The sequence below is a fragment of the Miscanthus floridulus genome, chromosome 16 (assembly GCF_019320115.1).
Source record: "Miscanthus floridulus cultivar M001 chromosome 16, ASM1932011v1, whole genome shotgun sequence".
NCBI classification, from domain to species: Eukaryota; Viridiplantae; Streptophyta; class Magnoliopsida; order Poales; family Poaceae; genus Miscanthus; species Miscanthus floridulus.
In genome coordinates, this window is record NC_089595.1 from 93,511,775 (window position 1) to 93,530,445 (window position 18,671).

The 18,671-nt window shown below is 43.9% G+C and overlaps 1 protein-coding gene and 1 pseudogene across 1 annotated transcript; one reads left to right on the plus strand and one right to left on the minus strand.

The window, feature by feature from the left end:
- Positions 1–9,638: 9,638 nt before the first annotated feature.
- LOC136511033 (RING-H2 finger protein ATL72-like) lies at positions 9,639–10,250 on the minus strand (annotated as a pseudogene).
- A 2,448-nt stretch (positions 10,251–12,698) lies between these two features.
- Positions 12,699–13,292, plus strand: LOC136511034 (meiotic recombination protein SPO11-1-like). Its single transcript, XM_066505277.1, has one exon. The coding sequence runs from the start codon at positions 12,699–12,701 to the stop codon at positions 13,290–13,292; it is 594 nt and encodes a 197-aa protein (XP_066361374.1).
- The last annotated feature ends 5,379 nt before the right edge of the window (positions 13,293–18,671 follow it).

The window sequence follows — 18,671 nt, forward strand, 5'->3', positions numbered from 1 at the left end:
TGTACTCATCAGCACTTATACCATCATAAGTCGGTGGATACAAACAACCTGTCATTGTTAGAAGACAGCAAAAGACAACACAAAAGTATTATCCCTATCAACTACTTAGGTTGTGGACAAGGAAAAATAAGACACTCAACTCTCAAGCGTCTTACCATGGTCTTATAAGTGTTCTTACCAAAGCAACAGGCGGTGCAATCGGTCGGTGACTGTGATACCGTCGTAGCTTGAGTGTAACAGTTGCAAGGCGAATCTGTACTTGGTTAGAAGAAAGTGGAGCTTGGACAGGCACAATATAGTAGCAAGGAATAGCAAAATTCGCAACTAAATAGCAAAGCTGAATAAGTATCCCAAGTACTTGTCTTAGTTGCTGGCCTACTCACATTCCAAGTACCAGATGTATCAAGTGATGTGAACAGCAAGAATATGATTAGGAACAAGGTAGAAATCAGCACACGCAAACATAGCTCAAATGGCGCTCTCTATGTGCTCCTCTAGATATTGTTCCTCTTTTGCCCCTCTCTTTTTTCTATTTTTTTGGGCTGTCGTTGTTTTTTTGAGAAATTTTGACTTTTCTTTTTATTTTTTTGATATTTTTTTGTTTATTTAGGAGCACAAAAGAAGTAACCATAGAAAATATGAGCTTAAACAAGTGAAAGACGTGGCCTGTGGAATTTCTAGAAGACGTGCTCAAAATCGACAAAAACCTTATGACCACGAAAAGAGGATCTTGTGACAACTTTTTGACCAAAATAAAAACTCCGACCTCGATAAAACGAGGGATGGACGGATCCGAAATTTTTTTCCGATCGATTTTGATATATGGAACGTCGAAATCCGAGTTCGTATGCGAAAACTAGACCAGTTTTAAGAACGGACTCCGAATTAGAGGACAAAATGGAAACAATGTGCGTAAAATTGGTCACGACATCAATGATTTGATGGAAATAGTGAAGACAAGTGTAGGAAATTAGATGGCGTGGACTAGGGTTTGATGGATACAAAGGAAACTCAACAAGACTTAAAGATGTTCATGGATTATGATGAAAAACAAAGGGGAAACATAAACTGGACTAAAAACGATCTAAAACCAGCAACCAGAACTTGACCTAGGGCACAAACTCAACAACGCGAAACAGAGATGAAATTGCATGGCACAATGAGGCTATAGGACAGGGAGTATGTGACGATGTATATTTTTTTGGCTTTTTGTGGACTATATGTAATGCAAAAACAATAACAATCTAAAAGGGACAATAAAGTTATACCTAACGGGCAACAAGGTCTCTGATACCACTTGATGTAGACTAGGCCCGATCTTCCGAAAGGTATGATAGCGTCGATTGGTGGAGACTCAACATTCATGATCTAGGCTTCGAACCAAGACTGATTCGTACCCCCACAACCGTTACACCACTGCTCCGTTGGTTATCAACCATGCGAACTCGATTGACCTCGCTGAGAAGGCTTTCCTGTAAGCGAATCGAGAACACAAGCAAGAATGAGATAAACATAATCTAAAATTGCAAATAAATATGAGGCTTATGAAGATAAGAAGGAGTTTAAGTCTTTATTCGAAAGGACTAATCGCCATAGGCGAACAAGATCAAGAACTGGGGCCCTGGTTCACAACAAGCGGCCTTGGCGGCGATAGTTGCAGCAAAATGACGTCTGTTTCATAAGGAAATCAAGAACTAAACAAAACCCAAACCCTAAGGAGAGCGACGGCTGCTATTTATAGAGTCTTGGGCGTCACCCCCCATGGACACGCCCCCTAATGGGCCCAAACACGATACACGGTCCAACAGACCAAAAGACGGTGTCGTAGCACCCTGGCAGATTCTAGATGCTGACTTGTTTCGATGATTCCCATTGATTCTGAAGGTCTTTTGATGTGAAACTAATTGGGTTGGCTTCCTTATCCAATTAGCTTTCCATATATATGTGGATCATCAAAAACAGAGTCCGGATGCATCCTGGGTGACCAGTTTAAGGCAGACTAGTCCTGAAATCCAAGACAGACTCGAACTTGAGTTGCTTTGGGCCTCCATCTTAGGGACTCGAACCGAATTAGCCTCGGACCTCCTTCTTGACTTGGACACCCTTATTGACCTCCTACCCCTCCATACCATGTGCCAAACATGGTCATATGCATGTGTGTCATGTCCTCATCAACAGGGACTTATCAGGTCGAGCATAGGGGTGGTACAACGTCCGACGATGAGGTCCAAGAGTCAAGGATACATGTGGTTGTCCTCTAAGATTTCAAGTGCACTTGTGGTAAACCAAGGCAGTACCACTTTCTATGTTCTCATTTGGTGACAGCAGCTAGGCATCGCAACTATAATATCGAGAGGAGGATACCTCACGAGTTCAGTGTCGACACGCTTGTGCACACATGGAGCCCCCGCTTCGTGCCTTTCTGGGACCCTAGAGAGTGGCCTCCATATGATGGGCCAAAGTACATTGCGGATCCAGCTTACCGTTGGAACAAGCGTGGATCAAGACAGAGGACGAGGCACATGATGGTTATGGATCAGATACCCGGAAGAACGAGGCGTGGGAGAGGAACTCCATTTGTTACTAACCCCGAGCAGTACGAGTGCGGCAAGTGCGTTGGACTTGGCCATAATTCACGAAGTTGCCATTGGCAGATTAGTGAGGTGGGACTATTGGTTGATTTTATTATTTTATATTTGTCATATTCATTTAATTAATTATGCATGTCTCAATTTATGCTTGTATTTATGTCAATTACTTATAAATTTCTAAGTTCATGTTTCATTGTATATTGAAATTCTAATTTATTCACTTTTTTCTAGGATGGTGCAATTCCACCTGCTCGACCCGACGTACGAGGCGACCCACCGAGGACGTCTCATAGCGCTAGGGCAGGTAATAATCTATAAGTTTTGTTCAAAATTTGGTGAGCGTACATGTGTTCATGAAGTAACAGGAGACTATGTTTTATTCGATGCAAGACCTTCCGCTCCTTCATCCTAGAACCCACAATGGGTTCTTGGACATGCGGTACGACGACAGGTACACTCCTTTCCTACAAAGAGCTAGCCTAGATGTCATCTCTTTTTAGGTCCGTCGTGGGTTGCCCAAGTTCAACTAAGCGGCCATAACTACGTTGGTTGACAGGTATTAAATTGAATCATTGCCTCCATTCATGGCCATTTGTTCATGCGATTGACTTTTTGACAAGTAATCTTGCTTTGTCTTTAATATAGGTGGCGGCCGGAGACTCACAGCTTCCACCTACCTTTCGGGGAGATGACAGTCATGCTCCAGGACTGTCAGAAGATGCTATGCCTAAGGATTCACGGCAACCTAGTCACCAGGTAGTGCAGGTCAAAGGGCTAGAGAGCATGAGTGGAGGCCTTCCTTGGGCGTGAGCTTGGCGAGCAAGGGGCTCGCACTTCTGGAGTTCCCATCTCCTGGCTACGAGAAGAGTTCGCACAGTGCCCTGAGGAGGCAGATGAGAAGATAGTTGGGTACTACTACAGGGCGTGGATCCTACACCTGTTTGCCTACGTTCTCTTCCCTGATGCCATGGGTGACAGTGTGTCCTGGATGTGGATCCACTGCCTCAGTGACTAGGACCAGGCGGGTCACTACCGCTGGGGCTCTGCAGTCTTGTGTTTTCTATACCGGCAGCTGTGCAAGGGGTGTCGTCGGTCTTCGTCCAACCCATCACTTGGTGGATGCGTGTACTTGTTACAGCTGTGGATGTGGGCTCGTCTTCTAGTTGGCCATCCAGAGGTTCTGGCTCATCATGAGTGGTTTCAAGGTCAGCCTCCAAGTCGGTAGCCGATGTGGGCGTACCTTTGGGACCAGGTCAGGGTTCCGTACGTGAGGTTAGACCGGGCGTACATTGAGTTCACGAACGATCTAGACACACTGATGGCATCTAGTGTAAGTAAATTTTATTTTCTATGCTGCTTTGAAAAGGATTAGTATACCATCTAACATCTTGTTTGGACATGTTGCAGGTGGAGTGGGAGCCATACGGTGGAGAGGGCACACTTCCTTTTCAGTTGAGCAACGTTTGTGGGTTCGACGACGACTTCTATAGGATGAGGTGCCCTCTAATCTGCTTCTATGCTATCGAGTTTCACCTGCCATATAGGGTTGCACGCCAATTTAGAGTGAGACAGCTTTGGCCTATGGCTCTGTTCTCGACTGGCGTTGAATTACACAAGTAAGTGTTTTGATATTTCAAATGTCTCATGATGGTCCATTTCTATTAATATGGTGACATGTACATGAATTCAAGTAACGATAACATACGTGCAGGTTGGATCATCAGAAGAACAAGAAGATTTTTGACTGGGAGAGGCACCACCAGTCCTTCATTGAGCAATGGGAGGAGATGCACGACAACGTGGACGGCAACAATGAGCCACACATGAACCGTGAGTTCAGGCAGTACCAAGCTTGGTACCAGCGTGCGACACATTGCAGGCTAAGGGTACAGTGGACAGAAGATGACTACACCGACATCGAGTCCTCTGACGATGAAGACACGGCGTATGACCAATCGACTCGTGCAGGAAGGCAGGTGGAGGTAGGATCGATCTTGGACAGAGTGGTAAGCCAATTGCCTTATTTTTCTACATTAAGTTGCACAACAGTACATTAGACGTTCTTGAACCGACATTAGGAGTTATCTATTTTAGTTAGTGCCACCTTTGAGCTATATCACCCTTATAATATGTTAGATTCTTGTACAAAAGAAAACCAAACCTATTGCTATCTGTTCAGAAGTATTATTACTGAGAACTTTGTTGCAGGGCAATACACTCAAATGCTCAGTTGAAGAGATTGAGCGCATTCGGCCGAGAGTCAGTGATGACTACATACTTGGCTTCCTGGACGCAAGATTAAAAATATTCTTTCAAATATATCATTAATATGTTAGATTCTTTAAGTTAACATAGTTTTGTATAATAGAGGTTGTCACGTCGTCTACGCCGTGTGGCTAGTCGTTGTGGTTGCAGGATAGACATGACGCAAGACGTGTACGTTCCTTCCGCAGCCAGAGGAGGCTTGGGTTCCTCTAACCAGGCAGCTACAGGGGATGAGGACGAGGACGACGAAGATGACGACGACGACATGGACAAGAGGCATGAGGAGCTTGGCCCCTCTCAGCTCCATGACGCTCCCTCGACTTATCCTACACCGCCTCTAGGCACTAGGCGATGCCATCCACGTGACCCTTACACTCCAGGTACGAGTGCTCTAGGTCACAAGGGTAAGGGCAAGAGTAGGAGGTAGTGAGGGATTTGGTAGCTGTTAGTATACACTATTATGGATTTTGTATTTACTTTTTTGTAACTATTTGGGACTGTATGGGCATTGTGGACTATTTGGACTGTGCATGACATATTATGTTGGTTGTGATGTTCGTTGTAGTTGCATTTTGCTCCTTGGATGATTAAATGTTTGGAATATATAATGATGTCTCTTTTTGTAACTGTGGATGCTCCTAAAATAAGGGAAACTCTTGCGAATTTTTTTCGTAAAACATTAATCATACTACACTGCTACAAAGGCACAAATGTAGTACATAGATTAACTATAAATTTATTAGAACGTGTATAATCCAAACTTACCGTACATACGCTTTGAAGATGAATCTAGGGTTACCAAGCAACAGTGAACGAATCTATGCTTTTCATACAATAAAAATAGACTTTTCAGATACAAGGACAGCATCGATTTATCACATCACTGACATAGTACTGGCATGCAAGGAAGCACAACTCCACTCTATCTCCACCATCCATCTTATGACTGTTTGATCCAAGAGCCGAGGTGAAGAGGCACACGGATCGCTGACATGGCACATTGAGAGGCCTTCATTCCTCGACTCAACCTATAAATAACCACTCACTCCCTCTCATTCACACACAACAAGGAAGAAGAACACTCCTCAGCATTTTCTTTCGTTGCAGTACCAATGTCTGGAGGGTTGTCTAGAAGAAGGAGAAAGGGGAAGGGAACTACCATTAGGTGGGAGGGTCCTCTTGGTCCCGATTTATTTAAGGAAGCTCTTTATGAGAGGTTCCTAGTTGAGAGCAAAAGTGATTTCACCAAAGAGGCACCACTGAGAGGATACGATAAAAGGAAAGAAGAGTGACCAAAATGCATGCATGGTGAGGACTGCCTAGTGCAGATGTTCACCGAGGGAATAGATGGAGGTCGTCGTTTCTTCAAATGCCCGCGAGCATGGGTAATTGCTATTACTATTTGTTTCTTCAATATGTTCCTCTTGTATATAACTTACACAACATACTTATTATAGTCTTTCTTGGCCGAAGACAACTATGGGTTCAGTAGGTGGGTCGATCCTCGACCTATTTATCCGCATGCGGAGTACATCTACTACCTGTAGGACCGTATCTTCGATCTAGAAAGGGAAGTTAGCAGTGGTTACAAGGACGACGGATAGGACGACAACAACAATGGTGCCGATTCATAGGAGGCACTCTGCAATGATCCATATTGCACCTGCCCTAACCACAAGAATAAGGGGCCTCCCCCATCACCCCCGCCACCACCACCAACAACAATGGGAGGCTACTATGGAGAAGGTGCAACACAATTTGCTATGTGGCCACACTACTAGGATGACTTTATGTTATTCATATGCCACATCTATGTGTTTATTGTTTGGTTTAATTACCTAAGGCATGTTAGGTTTAGTCAAAGGAAACTCTGTACCCAGGTTCGGTACATGTTCTCGCATGCCATTTCATTTGCTTCATGTGTTGAATTATATAATGTCGTACGTCATTAGGTTTTATTTGCAGCACGTGTTCACATTTCAATACGTCCATATCATTAAGCGGAATATTAAGACCATAAATAATGAAAACAACCACATAATGAAAAGTTCAATACTATGCCACATTACACAACATATTAATACTAGAAGTACGTGCCGACAGTAGACATAGGGGCAAATGCACTTATAAATCCTCAGTCTGAAACGTACTGAGTAAGTAACTCATCATCCGAGTACCAGTCCTCTACTACAACCCTATTGCTATGGCTAGGCTCACCTGTGTTTCTCTGACCTTCCTGTCGCCTGTAGTAAGCGGCCTCCGCTTCATCTACGGCCGCTACGGCCTGAGTGAAGAACACGTCATCATCCTCCTCCGCCTGTAAGCCTGCCTCTGCTAGACCGATGAGCTCGCTCAGTCTGCCAGTATCTTCCTCTGCCTGCTCCACCTGCAACCCCACCTCTGCTAGAGCGATGAGCTTGCTCAGTCTACCAGTATCGTCCTCAGCCTCTTGCGCCTGCAAGCCTGCCTTTGCTAGAGTAATGAGCTCACTCAGTCTGCTAGTGTCGTCCTCATCCTCGCCCCCCTCATCAGACAACACAATCAGTGATTGAACGGTACGACCAACTCGAGATCTATGCTCATCTAACTTCTTCTCCTCATACCTTGCACGAGCCAACTCTGCGGTATGTTCCTCGCTACAACCAATCCCTTCATGTATAAAATGCAATCAGTTAGCAACGCGATTATATTTTATTTAAAATCATGCAACGAAAAAAAATGCTTTCAAGCACTCACTGCCACATAATGCAACAACATGCTCGTTCAAGACCTACATCTGTACTCTTGTCTCCTCCCTTGCCTCATTCCTTGCCCTCTCCTCCTCTAACATCATCCACCTCTCCAATCCCCATTTGTTAAGTTCAACATCGATCGGGTTACATATACCGCGATGTCTAGCAAACTCACGCATCTTTTCTTTGTGATGTTTAACGAATAGGTTGATGTAGTTAGGTGCATATCCCCTCTTCCATGCAATTACTTGCCTCTTCTTCAGTTCATCCAAGAACTTAGCTTGACCATCATAACATTCCCACCTGTATTTCCTAGTGCTCTGTTCAAACGGCAAATTCTATCATATATGTCTTAGCAAAAGAAACAAAATGCGATTTCATGTTTACCACAAAAATAGCCAACCTCATCATACTCAACCATATGGCCGCAATAATGGCCTATTCCAAGCTCCGAAAGGACTAGGCCATAGTTGGATTTAACACCACATTCACACATGACAGGAGGTGCTTTGTAAATTACCCTTTCTTTTTTTCTTTCCTTAACCTTTCGTGGTTCTTCCGGCCATTGGTTCTTAGGACCATACAACCACTCTTTGAAATGACACTTCACCATTGATAACACCTAAATAAGTAGACATTAGTACATGAATACATATAGCTCAATATTTCAACACATACACTTTGCACTTACTTCATGCTTGTTTGGATACACAAACTCCAACGTATTCTTAGGGTTTATCACAGCTCGATCTCCACAATCGCACAGAGGAGGTTCCTCGAGTCGCCTAACTGTGGCTAGGTGCTTCTCCTTAGCCGTCATTGACGAAGGGTTAGGGGGGGTGGAACCCACCGCTTGAAGTGCTCATGTGGATGTCTCCCTCTAAACCAATCGTCGAAAAGGAGGTACCTAGGATCAAACTTGTCTACACCGTCAATCCACTGAAAGAAAAAGCACCTCTCATGGTCCTACACAACGAGATTCCAACAAAATATTATTAGCATACTTACACAAATAAAGAAAAAGGATAGTGGAAACAATTTCTTACATTAAAACGACTGCATGTGTAGAAGCAACGCGCCGCTGTGTCCGGATGTTTCGATTGAAAAACATGGGTCGGGAAACCATAGTCACAGGAAGGTTAGGAAGGACGGGGGCATCTTTGCTAGACGCGTCGGGGTATAATTCGTGAGGACGACCTCGTTTTCGTCAAAACTCCTCCCGAAATATTTCTTGCATCTAACAAAATAGATGTAATTTAACAAACATAAATCAAAACATCACAAATAAATATCAATGAGAACCATAACTATAATACAACCAATTTCGTTCTAAGAACCCAAAGCAGTTAACATTAAACTATATACCTAGGGTTTCCCATTTGATGCACAATAATAAACTCATAACATAACTACATGCGCCTAGGTTTGCTAGCTTTTCCACGCCTTGGCATCATCCTACGGTTGTATAATACATATATTGATGGATACAATAAAACCCTAAGTGATGACAATTATTACGTTCAAAAATCCGACTAATACATACCGAATCGATGCGAAAAAAACTAGGAGGAGAGCGAGGATACCTTGCTCTCGAAGATCTACGGATCAAATCAAAGTTTCCAAGGTCCAATATGTCGATTCATGAGGTAGGGTGAAGTGGGGAGAGAAAAAACCCGAGTGGGAGGAGAAAGAAGAGGAATAACGCTCGGGCAGGAAGGTTGGCCAGGGTTAAATGGCAGGGAGCTCGGCGTCAGTCACTCTGGTGCCGAGCTCGGCGCCAGTCTCTGGCGCCGAGCTCACTGCCATGTCATCTACTGTGCATAGGAGCTCGGCGCCAGAGACGCTGGCGTCGAGATGTGTTAGCTCGGTGCCAGCACCAATAACGTCGAGCTAAGGGTCCATTTTTTGAATTCATTCCGCCAGAGGTTTATTTGTGAGAAACTTTCAAAAAAAAGGGTTAAAATGTAAAAAATTTGGGGCGGGCCACGCACGCGATCGCCTACTATGATCAGTATTGCACGACGGCTGTCCAGAGGCTAGGGCTGTCTGGCTACCGAAACACGGTGGGCTCGGCAAACGGCGCCTGTCTGTAGGTAGGGCACGTCGGCTGCGCCGTGAGCCAGCGGTCAATGCAGGGCGCATGGAAGCCGTGGTTGCAGTGCAGCAGCACGCGCACCGTCTCCCCGCGGGCGAACTTGGTGAGGTAGATGGCTCACTCCAACCGCGATGACCCGGCCATCTCCAGCCCCGCCGAGAACGCCAGGCACAGCAGCGCCTGCACCAGCGCCGGCGGGAGCCGCCGCGGCTGCTTCCTCCCGTGCGCGTGCCTGTGCCGCGTGGTGGCCTATAGCTGCGCCAGCCCCGCTCCTCCGCCCGCGTGCTGTTGGTCCTGCTCTTGCTCCTCAGGGTCGTCGTCGTCGGCGGCTCCGCCGCAGCACGCGCCGCGCGTGACGCGGAGCGCGCACTAGAGCACGACGTGGAACGTGAGCGCCGCGATGAGGCCGCACGTGAGGAACGCGAGGGTGAGGATCGCGTCGGAGTTGAGCTCGCCTGCCGCTGCCGGGACCGGCCGAGCGTCCAGAACGGCACCGGGTGATGGACACGTGGCCAGCCCCTGCAGCTGTAGCAGGAGTCGCCTGGAGTAGTGCAGCTGTGCATCCATGGCCGAGTCCAACGCTGGAGCTCCGAGGAGTGCGCGAAGGACTGCGCGCGAGTCATTCTTGTGGGGAACAGAGGCTTGTGGTCTTGTATACAACGTGACGACTGTCGAGCGTACGAGTCTACGAGTGAGGTGCCATTATGGTTGATGAGTGAGGATAAACTATGCAGAGATATATGTCAAGTCGCTGTCTCAGGGTGCTCTGTTAGGGGATGTTTGATCCCGTGACTAAAATTTAAAAGGCTTATCGGGAGGATGTTGCATAGGGTATTCGGATACTAATAAAAACAAATTACATAATCCGTCAGTACTCCACGAGATAAATTTTTTAAGCCTAATTAATCCATCATTAGCATATGTTACTGTAGCAAAACATTATCAAATCATAGACTAATTAGGCTTAAAAGATTCGTCTCGTAAATTAGTCGCAAACTATGAAATTAGTTTCGTAATTAGTCTATATTTAATACTCTATACATGTGTCCAAACATTCGATGGGACAACGATTAAAATTTAGGAGGAACAACCAAACATCCCTTTAGTCAGCAAACTACAAATTAGAGACGGGCTTAATGCTGTGCGGCTAAAAATCATGGAGACACATGAGGAGAAATACCCCGGCACGTCTCGATTCTGGATCGTCTGATGGGATCACGGGAGGGCCGGAAACAAATTTCAGGAGCCAGCGTAGAAGACCAGGGAGGGCGAATGACAGACAGAACAGCGAGCACATCCGCAAAGCTGCTTAAACTAGAATTCCCGTGCCTTTTAAACTAGAATTTCCAAGGCAAATCCTAACCGCCGTTTTCTCTTCGAATGTGCCAACAACTAGCAGGCATGAGGCGTCAATGCACCACCACACCCGATGGGTTCCATTTCGATCATTCCTTGACCAAAAGGACTCGTGGGGAGCCAGCGTTTTTGGGATCCAAGGGCCCTGCCACGGGGCCGCACGTGGCCGGCACGGCAGTGACGTGTGGCTGGCTCGTTCCGGCCATGTCAGGCAGTCCGGACGTCCGACGTGTCTATGCCGGGGGTCTCCGCGGCTCCCGATTTTGCCATACCATGCGGGTCTACGGGCTGTGGCTGAGTTTTGTTGGAGGCGCCCCTAGCATGGGCTGGCATCTCGGGTATTCGGCTCATGGGTTTTGGTACTCCTCGTTTTAGGCTTCAGGCTGTGCGTCTTGGTTGGGCTGCCAGGTCTTGGTTGGGCTGCCTTGTATGAATCAAATTATCCCCTATTTTAATTGAAATTTTTTCTCTTTATTAATGAAGCGGGATGGAGATTGCAATGGAGGATTCGGTGCTATGCACAACTTGTTTTCAATTGGTGAAATCAGCCAAGGAGCACCGTGAAACTGAGAGTCATAGAAGTTTCAGATATCCTATTGATGGAGAGCTCAATGTTACCTGTCTTGCATGCAATAATATCTTCAACTATTTAAGCGTAAGACAATCTTTTACAAAGATTTGTCATATTACCCTTTCAGATTTCATTTTGTAATGTGATTAATCTTAGACTCCGCTCCTTTTTAGGAATTGGAAATGCACATTGAAGAGAACAAAGAACATGTGAAATTCAAGGAGATGAATGCTGATTGTGATCTAGATGGTGAGTAATGCTTTAATCGAAGTGATTAAACTTTAAGAAAAGTTGTTATGTTTAAATTCTATACATTTAGAAGTGAAGTATTTTTCTGTTGTTTTGATTTCAGTGATCTTATCGGTAAAGAAAAGCAAGCTTGCTGACCTTGAGAAGATTAGCTTGTTTAAGGATCTGAAGGAAGAATTGTTCACCCCCATGAAAGCACCTCAGAGAAAGGAGACTTCAGGATCACCAGTAGGAGGCTTAGAGAGTTCAGGATTATCAGTAGGAGGCTTGGAGGGCATGGTGGAAATACTGGTTGCAAGATGCAACCTTGAACATTTGGGTCTCGGGGAAGAACAGATGGAAGAAATAAGGAAAGGATATGTTCTTGTTGAAGATCATCTTAGAGATGACTCCTTACGCATCATTGATGATCGGTTGAAGTGATCAAAGTCTGAGAAGAAAGTGGTTGAGTTTGAGTTAACCAATGTCCATGCCAAAGAAAAAGACAAGGAGTATGACTTTCATCCACTTTTGAAGCAAGTTTGTTTGAAGAAGGAGCTACATTTATGCAGTACTAAATATGCAAATTCAGCGAACAAGGCTAGGAGGATTGAGAAGGTGCTAACAGGAATAAGAAACTTGGTGTTCTCTAGAAAAAGTGTTTCCCTTCGTGAGATCTATTACATTCATCCACAGTTATATTCTGCCCATAACCAGAAACTCTCCAATGTTGACGTGACTAATATCAGCACCATGATGGGACTCACTATCCAAAGTCTCAATATTTTATGTCCCTGACAGGTACTGTCAAAGGACCTCTGCTGCTATTTATAGGTGACAAGATATTGGTTGATTGCCGAATGGGGGGCATAGCTGGTTGCAGGATACCAGCAGAGGTGCATAACGTAACAAAGATTAGATTAAGGGGAAAATTTGAGTATATCCTTGTTGTCGAAAAGGAAGATATATTTGAGGAGCTTGCTGCTGACAACTTCTCTGAGAGGAATACTTGCGTATTATTTTCGGGGAAAGGCCAGCCAAGTGCCAATACTAGACTGATGTTGCGTATGCTAAGGGATACATTGGGCGTTCCAGTCTATTCAGTCTTTGATGGGAATTATGGTGGGGCTCTGATATACTGCACCTACAAATTCGGCTCTGCAAACCAAGCTTATGACAGTTTGCTGCTCACAGTTCTGGATTTAGTATGGCTTGGTGTCTTTCCGGACGAGGTTAAAAAGGAGTACAGAAGCATAATGAAAGATGAGGATCATGAGAAGCTGCATCCTCTGATGTACAAGAGCTACATGGTTGAATTTCTAGATGTTCAAGAAAAACTAGTGGCCATGCACATGCAAAAACAAGTTTGCGATATGGAAATGATTCGCATGGATGAGAATTTGTCAAAGTACATTGAAGGAAAAGTGAAGTCATTTGCAATCCCAGACCTGTGACCATGCTAGAGCTACAGCCAGAAATACCTTTTCAGGTACATCCACCAATTCCAACCCATTTACTATTCTCAATAACACCTCTAATGCTTGCTTAGAAAAAGTTATTCTTGATTTGGATATTGAGATAGAGAATGTTGAAGAGCAAATTGATATCTTTAAGGTAGAGGAACTGGCTAGAGCAGCTATTGCTGAAGCCAATTACAAAGCCTTCTTAGATAGACATAAAGATAAACAGAAAAGAGTCTTTGATAATCAGGATCTCAAGTGGAGGATTTGACCATAGAGGTCTTTTGATAATCAGAAAAGAGGTGTCATGACTGATCCTACCAAGGGGGGTCTGGACAGTAATGGCCCTAGTACTTCTTCTGAGGTCTCACCTGATATTATTCTCAATGAGGTGCATGTTCTGGAATGTTAGGGGTTTGGGGACAGCCCATAGGAGAGGGCTGGTCCTTAAACATATTAATCAAGAAAACTTAGATATAGTGGGGATTCAGAAAACAATTAAACATGATTTCAGTGATCAAGAATTGAGAGATATGTCAGGTTCAGTGGACTTTGTTTGGAAATGGATTCCAGCAAGGGGCCACTCAGGGGGTTTACTTTTGGGAGTTAAAATGGACAGTTTTGAAGTTGAGCAGGTAGAACTAGCTGGTTATTTTCTGGTTGTTTGGTAAGAAATAGACTAACCAATTTTGGATTTTGGGTGCTTAACATATATGGACCTACCCAACATGAGTTGTCACAGGATTTTATTAAGGAATTATCTACTTTCTGTGCCAATAAAATTCTGCCTATTGTGATGGGGGGCGATTTTAACCTTATCCGAAGCAATAATGACAGAAAATCATGGTCAAGGTGACCCCAAGCTCATGGATCTTTTCAATGATTTCATTGGTAATTTTCACCTAAGGGAAAAAAACCCACTTTAGTTAAACTGGATAGGATTTTGATAACTATTAGCTGGGATTTGAATTACTCTCATAGCTTTTCTTGGGAATAGGTTATGATCACTCACCCCTGATTTTGGACACTGGGGAGCAAGGAGCTCCTAGACCAAAATATTTCTTTTTTGAAGAAAAATGGACCCACCAAGAGGGCTTTTGTGAATTGATCAAATCCAAATGGGGGGAGTTTAGGCAAAAGCCTGATAATCAGTTTTACTCACTGGATATTTGGCATGGGTGCCTTCAGTCTCAGAGACAATACTTGAGAGGGTGGAATTTGAAGTCTGTTGGGAAGGAAAGAGCTTTGAGGAGAGACATTTCTACTAGAATTGAAGAAATTGACTTAATAGCTGAAAAAAGACTACTAAGCATTGCTGAGTGGGAAGAGAGCCAAATGGGGGGAGTTTAGGCAAAAGCCTGATAATCAGTTTTACTCACTGGATATTTGGCATGGGTGCCTTCAGTCTCAGAGACAATACTTGAGAGGGTGGAATTTGAAGTCTGTTGGGAAGGAAAGAGCTTTGAGGAGAGACATTTCTACTAGAATTGAAGAAATTGACTTAATAGCTGAAAAAAGACTACTAAGCATTGCTGAGTGGGAAGAGAGAATTAACTTGGAGGAATCTCTGGATAGGATGAATACAATTGAGGAACTCCAATGGAACAAAAGGTGGGGAAGAACTGGATTTTGCATGGGGATGCAAATACTCAATTCTTTCACCAGTTTGTAAATGGGAGGAGGAAGAAAACGATTACCTTTCTAGAATCGGAGAATGGAGAGATTAGAGGTCAAAGTGCTATTTCTTCACATATTGTAGATTTCTACAAGGGTCTTTTTGGGCACAATGAGCCTTGTAACATGAAATTGAAACCTGATTTTTAGCCCACTGACTTACTCTTGTCAGAGGAAGATAAGCTAGATCTGGTCAAACCTTTTTCCATGGAGGAAATTAAGGAAGTGATAATGGGGATGAAAGCAGCAAATACATCATTTGGTACTTCCTAAGTTAACTCTCATTGGTTAATTCATGCTAAGGATACTGCAATCTTGTCTAGTTAGCTTGGCCTCCTGAAATGCACTGGTGTAATTATTTTAGAAGCACGTACTCGAACATGACAAATCAATTTGCATGATGGCTATGTCGGTTAAGCATTTTACTCCAATAATGGTTGTTATTTGCGGTTTTTGTAGTTGCACATTGGAATCCCTTGTGCAAGACAACAGGAGCATACTAAAAGTAGTCATTGTGGCATTTTACTTGTCTATACAGAATGTAGTTGTTATTTGAACTATCAGACATCATTTGTTAAATTATGCCAAGAAAACTACCAAGTATGAAAGCCTAAAAGATCCCTATCCATTGTCATCATGATAGGTTATTGTCTAAGCAACTATAAGAGTAAAACTGAACTAAAGTTGGATTGTCTGCTCTTATTGAGGACTTTTCCGGTCATTTCTTTTTTCCCTATAAAATCAATACATAAACATAATGAGTGAAAATAAGCACAGTATAAACATATGTGATTATAGCATTATACTACATTTCAGTCTTGCTTTGCCATATCACTCATCCAGATATCCCTAATGTTTATTATTTGCTTTTCAGGTTTCTAAAAATTAACACGTCAAGGTGTTGAAGTTTCTCTTTTTGCGAGGGGATGCATTAGGCAGTTGTTGATGTTGGTACAATCAAAATGGGATGCTTCTGGCAATGGGTTTATGTTGGCTGAAGTCTAGGCATTGTGGATGCCCACATTGAACTTCACAGCTGGAAGTTGTCTGAGTTTATTGGGCTTTGCGTAACTCCTAGTAGACCCTTTAAACATATTAGTAAGAATGTAGGATCATGCTTTTGAACTATCTGCATAACAATAGCCAAGAACATGGATGCAGTGTTACTTTTTTTTGCAAGGAGTGACAATGAGGAAACAGCAACGCGTTACTTCAGCCTATGGCCGCTTTTGTGTTGTGTCAATTGTCCATGTCTCCATGGCACTGGAGTCTTGCTGCCTTTGTGTTGGTGTTGATATACTTGTAATTGGCCTACGATGCGAACTGGCTTCATTGTTTGCTTCCTATTTCCTTGTCAGAATACTACTCTCCAGTTCCAACAGAATTTTGCTCGCTTCAATACCATAATAATTTTGTCGTTTCACGCTTGGTCTGGATTCTTGGATTATTTGCATTTTTTTCTTAAATTGGAGAGGATTGTGATTGCCTACAGAACGTGATTAGGTATTGGTAAATATAACTTGATGCAGCTAGTGGGGCTTTTAAGTGAGTGGATGCTACAAGTACTCATGGCCATTTATGCCTCTCCAGGCCTAGCAACGAGAGCATTTTTTGCGGGAAACAACATGTGACGTGGATCATTAGATGGGAGAAGAGCCGGTGGGCAGCTGCCACCTCTGTAGCTCACACACTAGCAGCCATGGGCTTAAGCTGTACAAATGATCCCTTGTTCTAGCAAGACCTTCCAAACGTTGTTGCAGTTTTAGTATCCAGGGATTTCTCAGGATAGAGGTTTTAATAAATTCTTTAAAAAAAACTCTAGCTAGTGGAGGTGAACACAACATAGACTTGGTGTGCTTTTCCTGTGGATGCCTTGTAGCATATTGAAGCTGTCCAAACTAAGGCCATGTACGCCGTTTCTCACAATTGAGAAGACGTGACCAGTGTTATCCTAAACGCTAAACAGTAAATAGTGGGTCACCTACCGTTTAGCCCATTATTCGAGCAAAACGTGTGTTTAAAAGGGAAAAATGGACATTTAAACGGTGAAAACAACCGATTAAACGGAAACGGTATACCACCGTGTAACGTTTAAATGGTTTCTGTCGCCCAACGCATCGGAGTGTCCGATAAACCTTCCTAGTTCAGTAAAATCCCCAGTAGATGCACCAACACCCTTTTGGAGCGAGAGACTGAGTGTCCGTCGAATTGTTAAGGTTGAATCCCCAAAACCCGAGAGCACCCAGTTCTCAGCGGAGCGTCCGCGACCTTTGTGTAAACGGGCTAAACGGCCGTTTAGGCGGACAGTGGACATGACATTGTACAAGAGCCCACTCTATCATTGCTATCAAAGATATGTGAATCAAGCTCTTGTGAAACGAACTCACTCAATCCTTAACTTTTCTGGTCTCTCTCTCTCTAAAACCCTGCCCTCGCTTTCAACCTTCCACCCTGATGCCTCTAACGCCCTCTCTCTACTGCCTGTAGCCTCTCATAGTCACATCCACACTCTTTGATCGGAGTTGCTACTTCGGCGCCTCGCTGGCCACTCTATGAGACCACATTAAGGAAAGACCTTACCTACATAAGTCCCAACTAGTTTAGGGATACTATTTGCCTGTCTAGAGGGACAAACCATCAGAACCCCCCACCGAGCAATGAACCCTTGGTCACCCAAACATGTCCACCCACATAGTCGTGGTTGGCTCTGAATGGTCCGCATGAACTCACTTGAGTCTGAAACACAGTTCTAGAAGGATGGCCCAATTCTCAGACGGTTGGTTAAACCTGAGTATCCAAACAATTCGCATATGTTAGACCCACACTATGTACCCGAAGCCTAGTGTACTGACATTACTTTATTGTTCCTATTAATGTTTCAAGCTATATATAACAGTTTTCCTACATCATTCATGCATAATCACTGCAAGTAATATGTAACATGTTTACTTATGCCACGTTGCACTCATATAGTAACCGAAGCAACCAAGGAGACAAATGTTGAGCAGGAAGTTAAGTTTGCTACTAAACACGAACCAGATGAACCCCAAGTTGATCCCAAGCTAGGCTCTAAGCATCTTGCCTCCTTTATTGAACTGTGTAACTTAACTACAGTACCTAAGATGTATGCTTACTTATGTATGCTAATGCCCTATAACAACCCACTTGTAGCCTTATTCGTTGATTGTTCGCTCCATACCTTGAAGTATTGCATGTTTGTTTCCTAGATCTTCATGCTTAGTTTGCATAGAACCGCAGAAGTTGAGCATGTGATGGGTTTCTCACTGCTCGTGCGAGATTGTAATTTGCTTGTTTTAGCTAATGAACAAATAGAAGCAATGAGCTAAAATATGACCAAGGCCATCTCCAGTGAGAAAAACACTAGGAAAAGCAAAGCGATGTATCAACTGATGTTGGTATATGAATGAATCAAACCCATCGCTGAAGGAAGTGAACCATGGAGGAGAGATAAGAATTGATTCATATGTTGAGTCGACTACTCGATGAATAAAAATGAACTTGCCCCACTTTTGAGCCATGTTGCCTACCCGTTGCCGTTACTCATCTGGGACAAACAAGATCACATGGGCGCCATGGACGTCCGCCGATCTCCGTGTTTGAGAGGCCGGTAAATTGGCCAGGGAATGGCTTGGGTAGCATATCAAAGAAGCTTCAATGTCGCATGGAACATGCCTATAT

Bases quoted from the DNA above. Each gene is read 5' to 3' on its own strand.
- LOC136511034 (XM_066505277.1), top strand. From the start codon at position 12,699: ATGGGGGGCATAGCTGGTTGCAGGATACCAGCAGAGGTGCATAACGTA.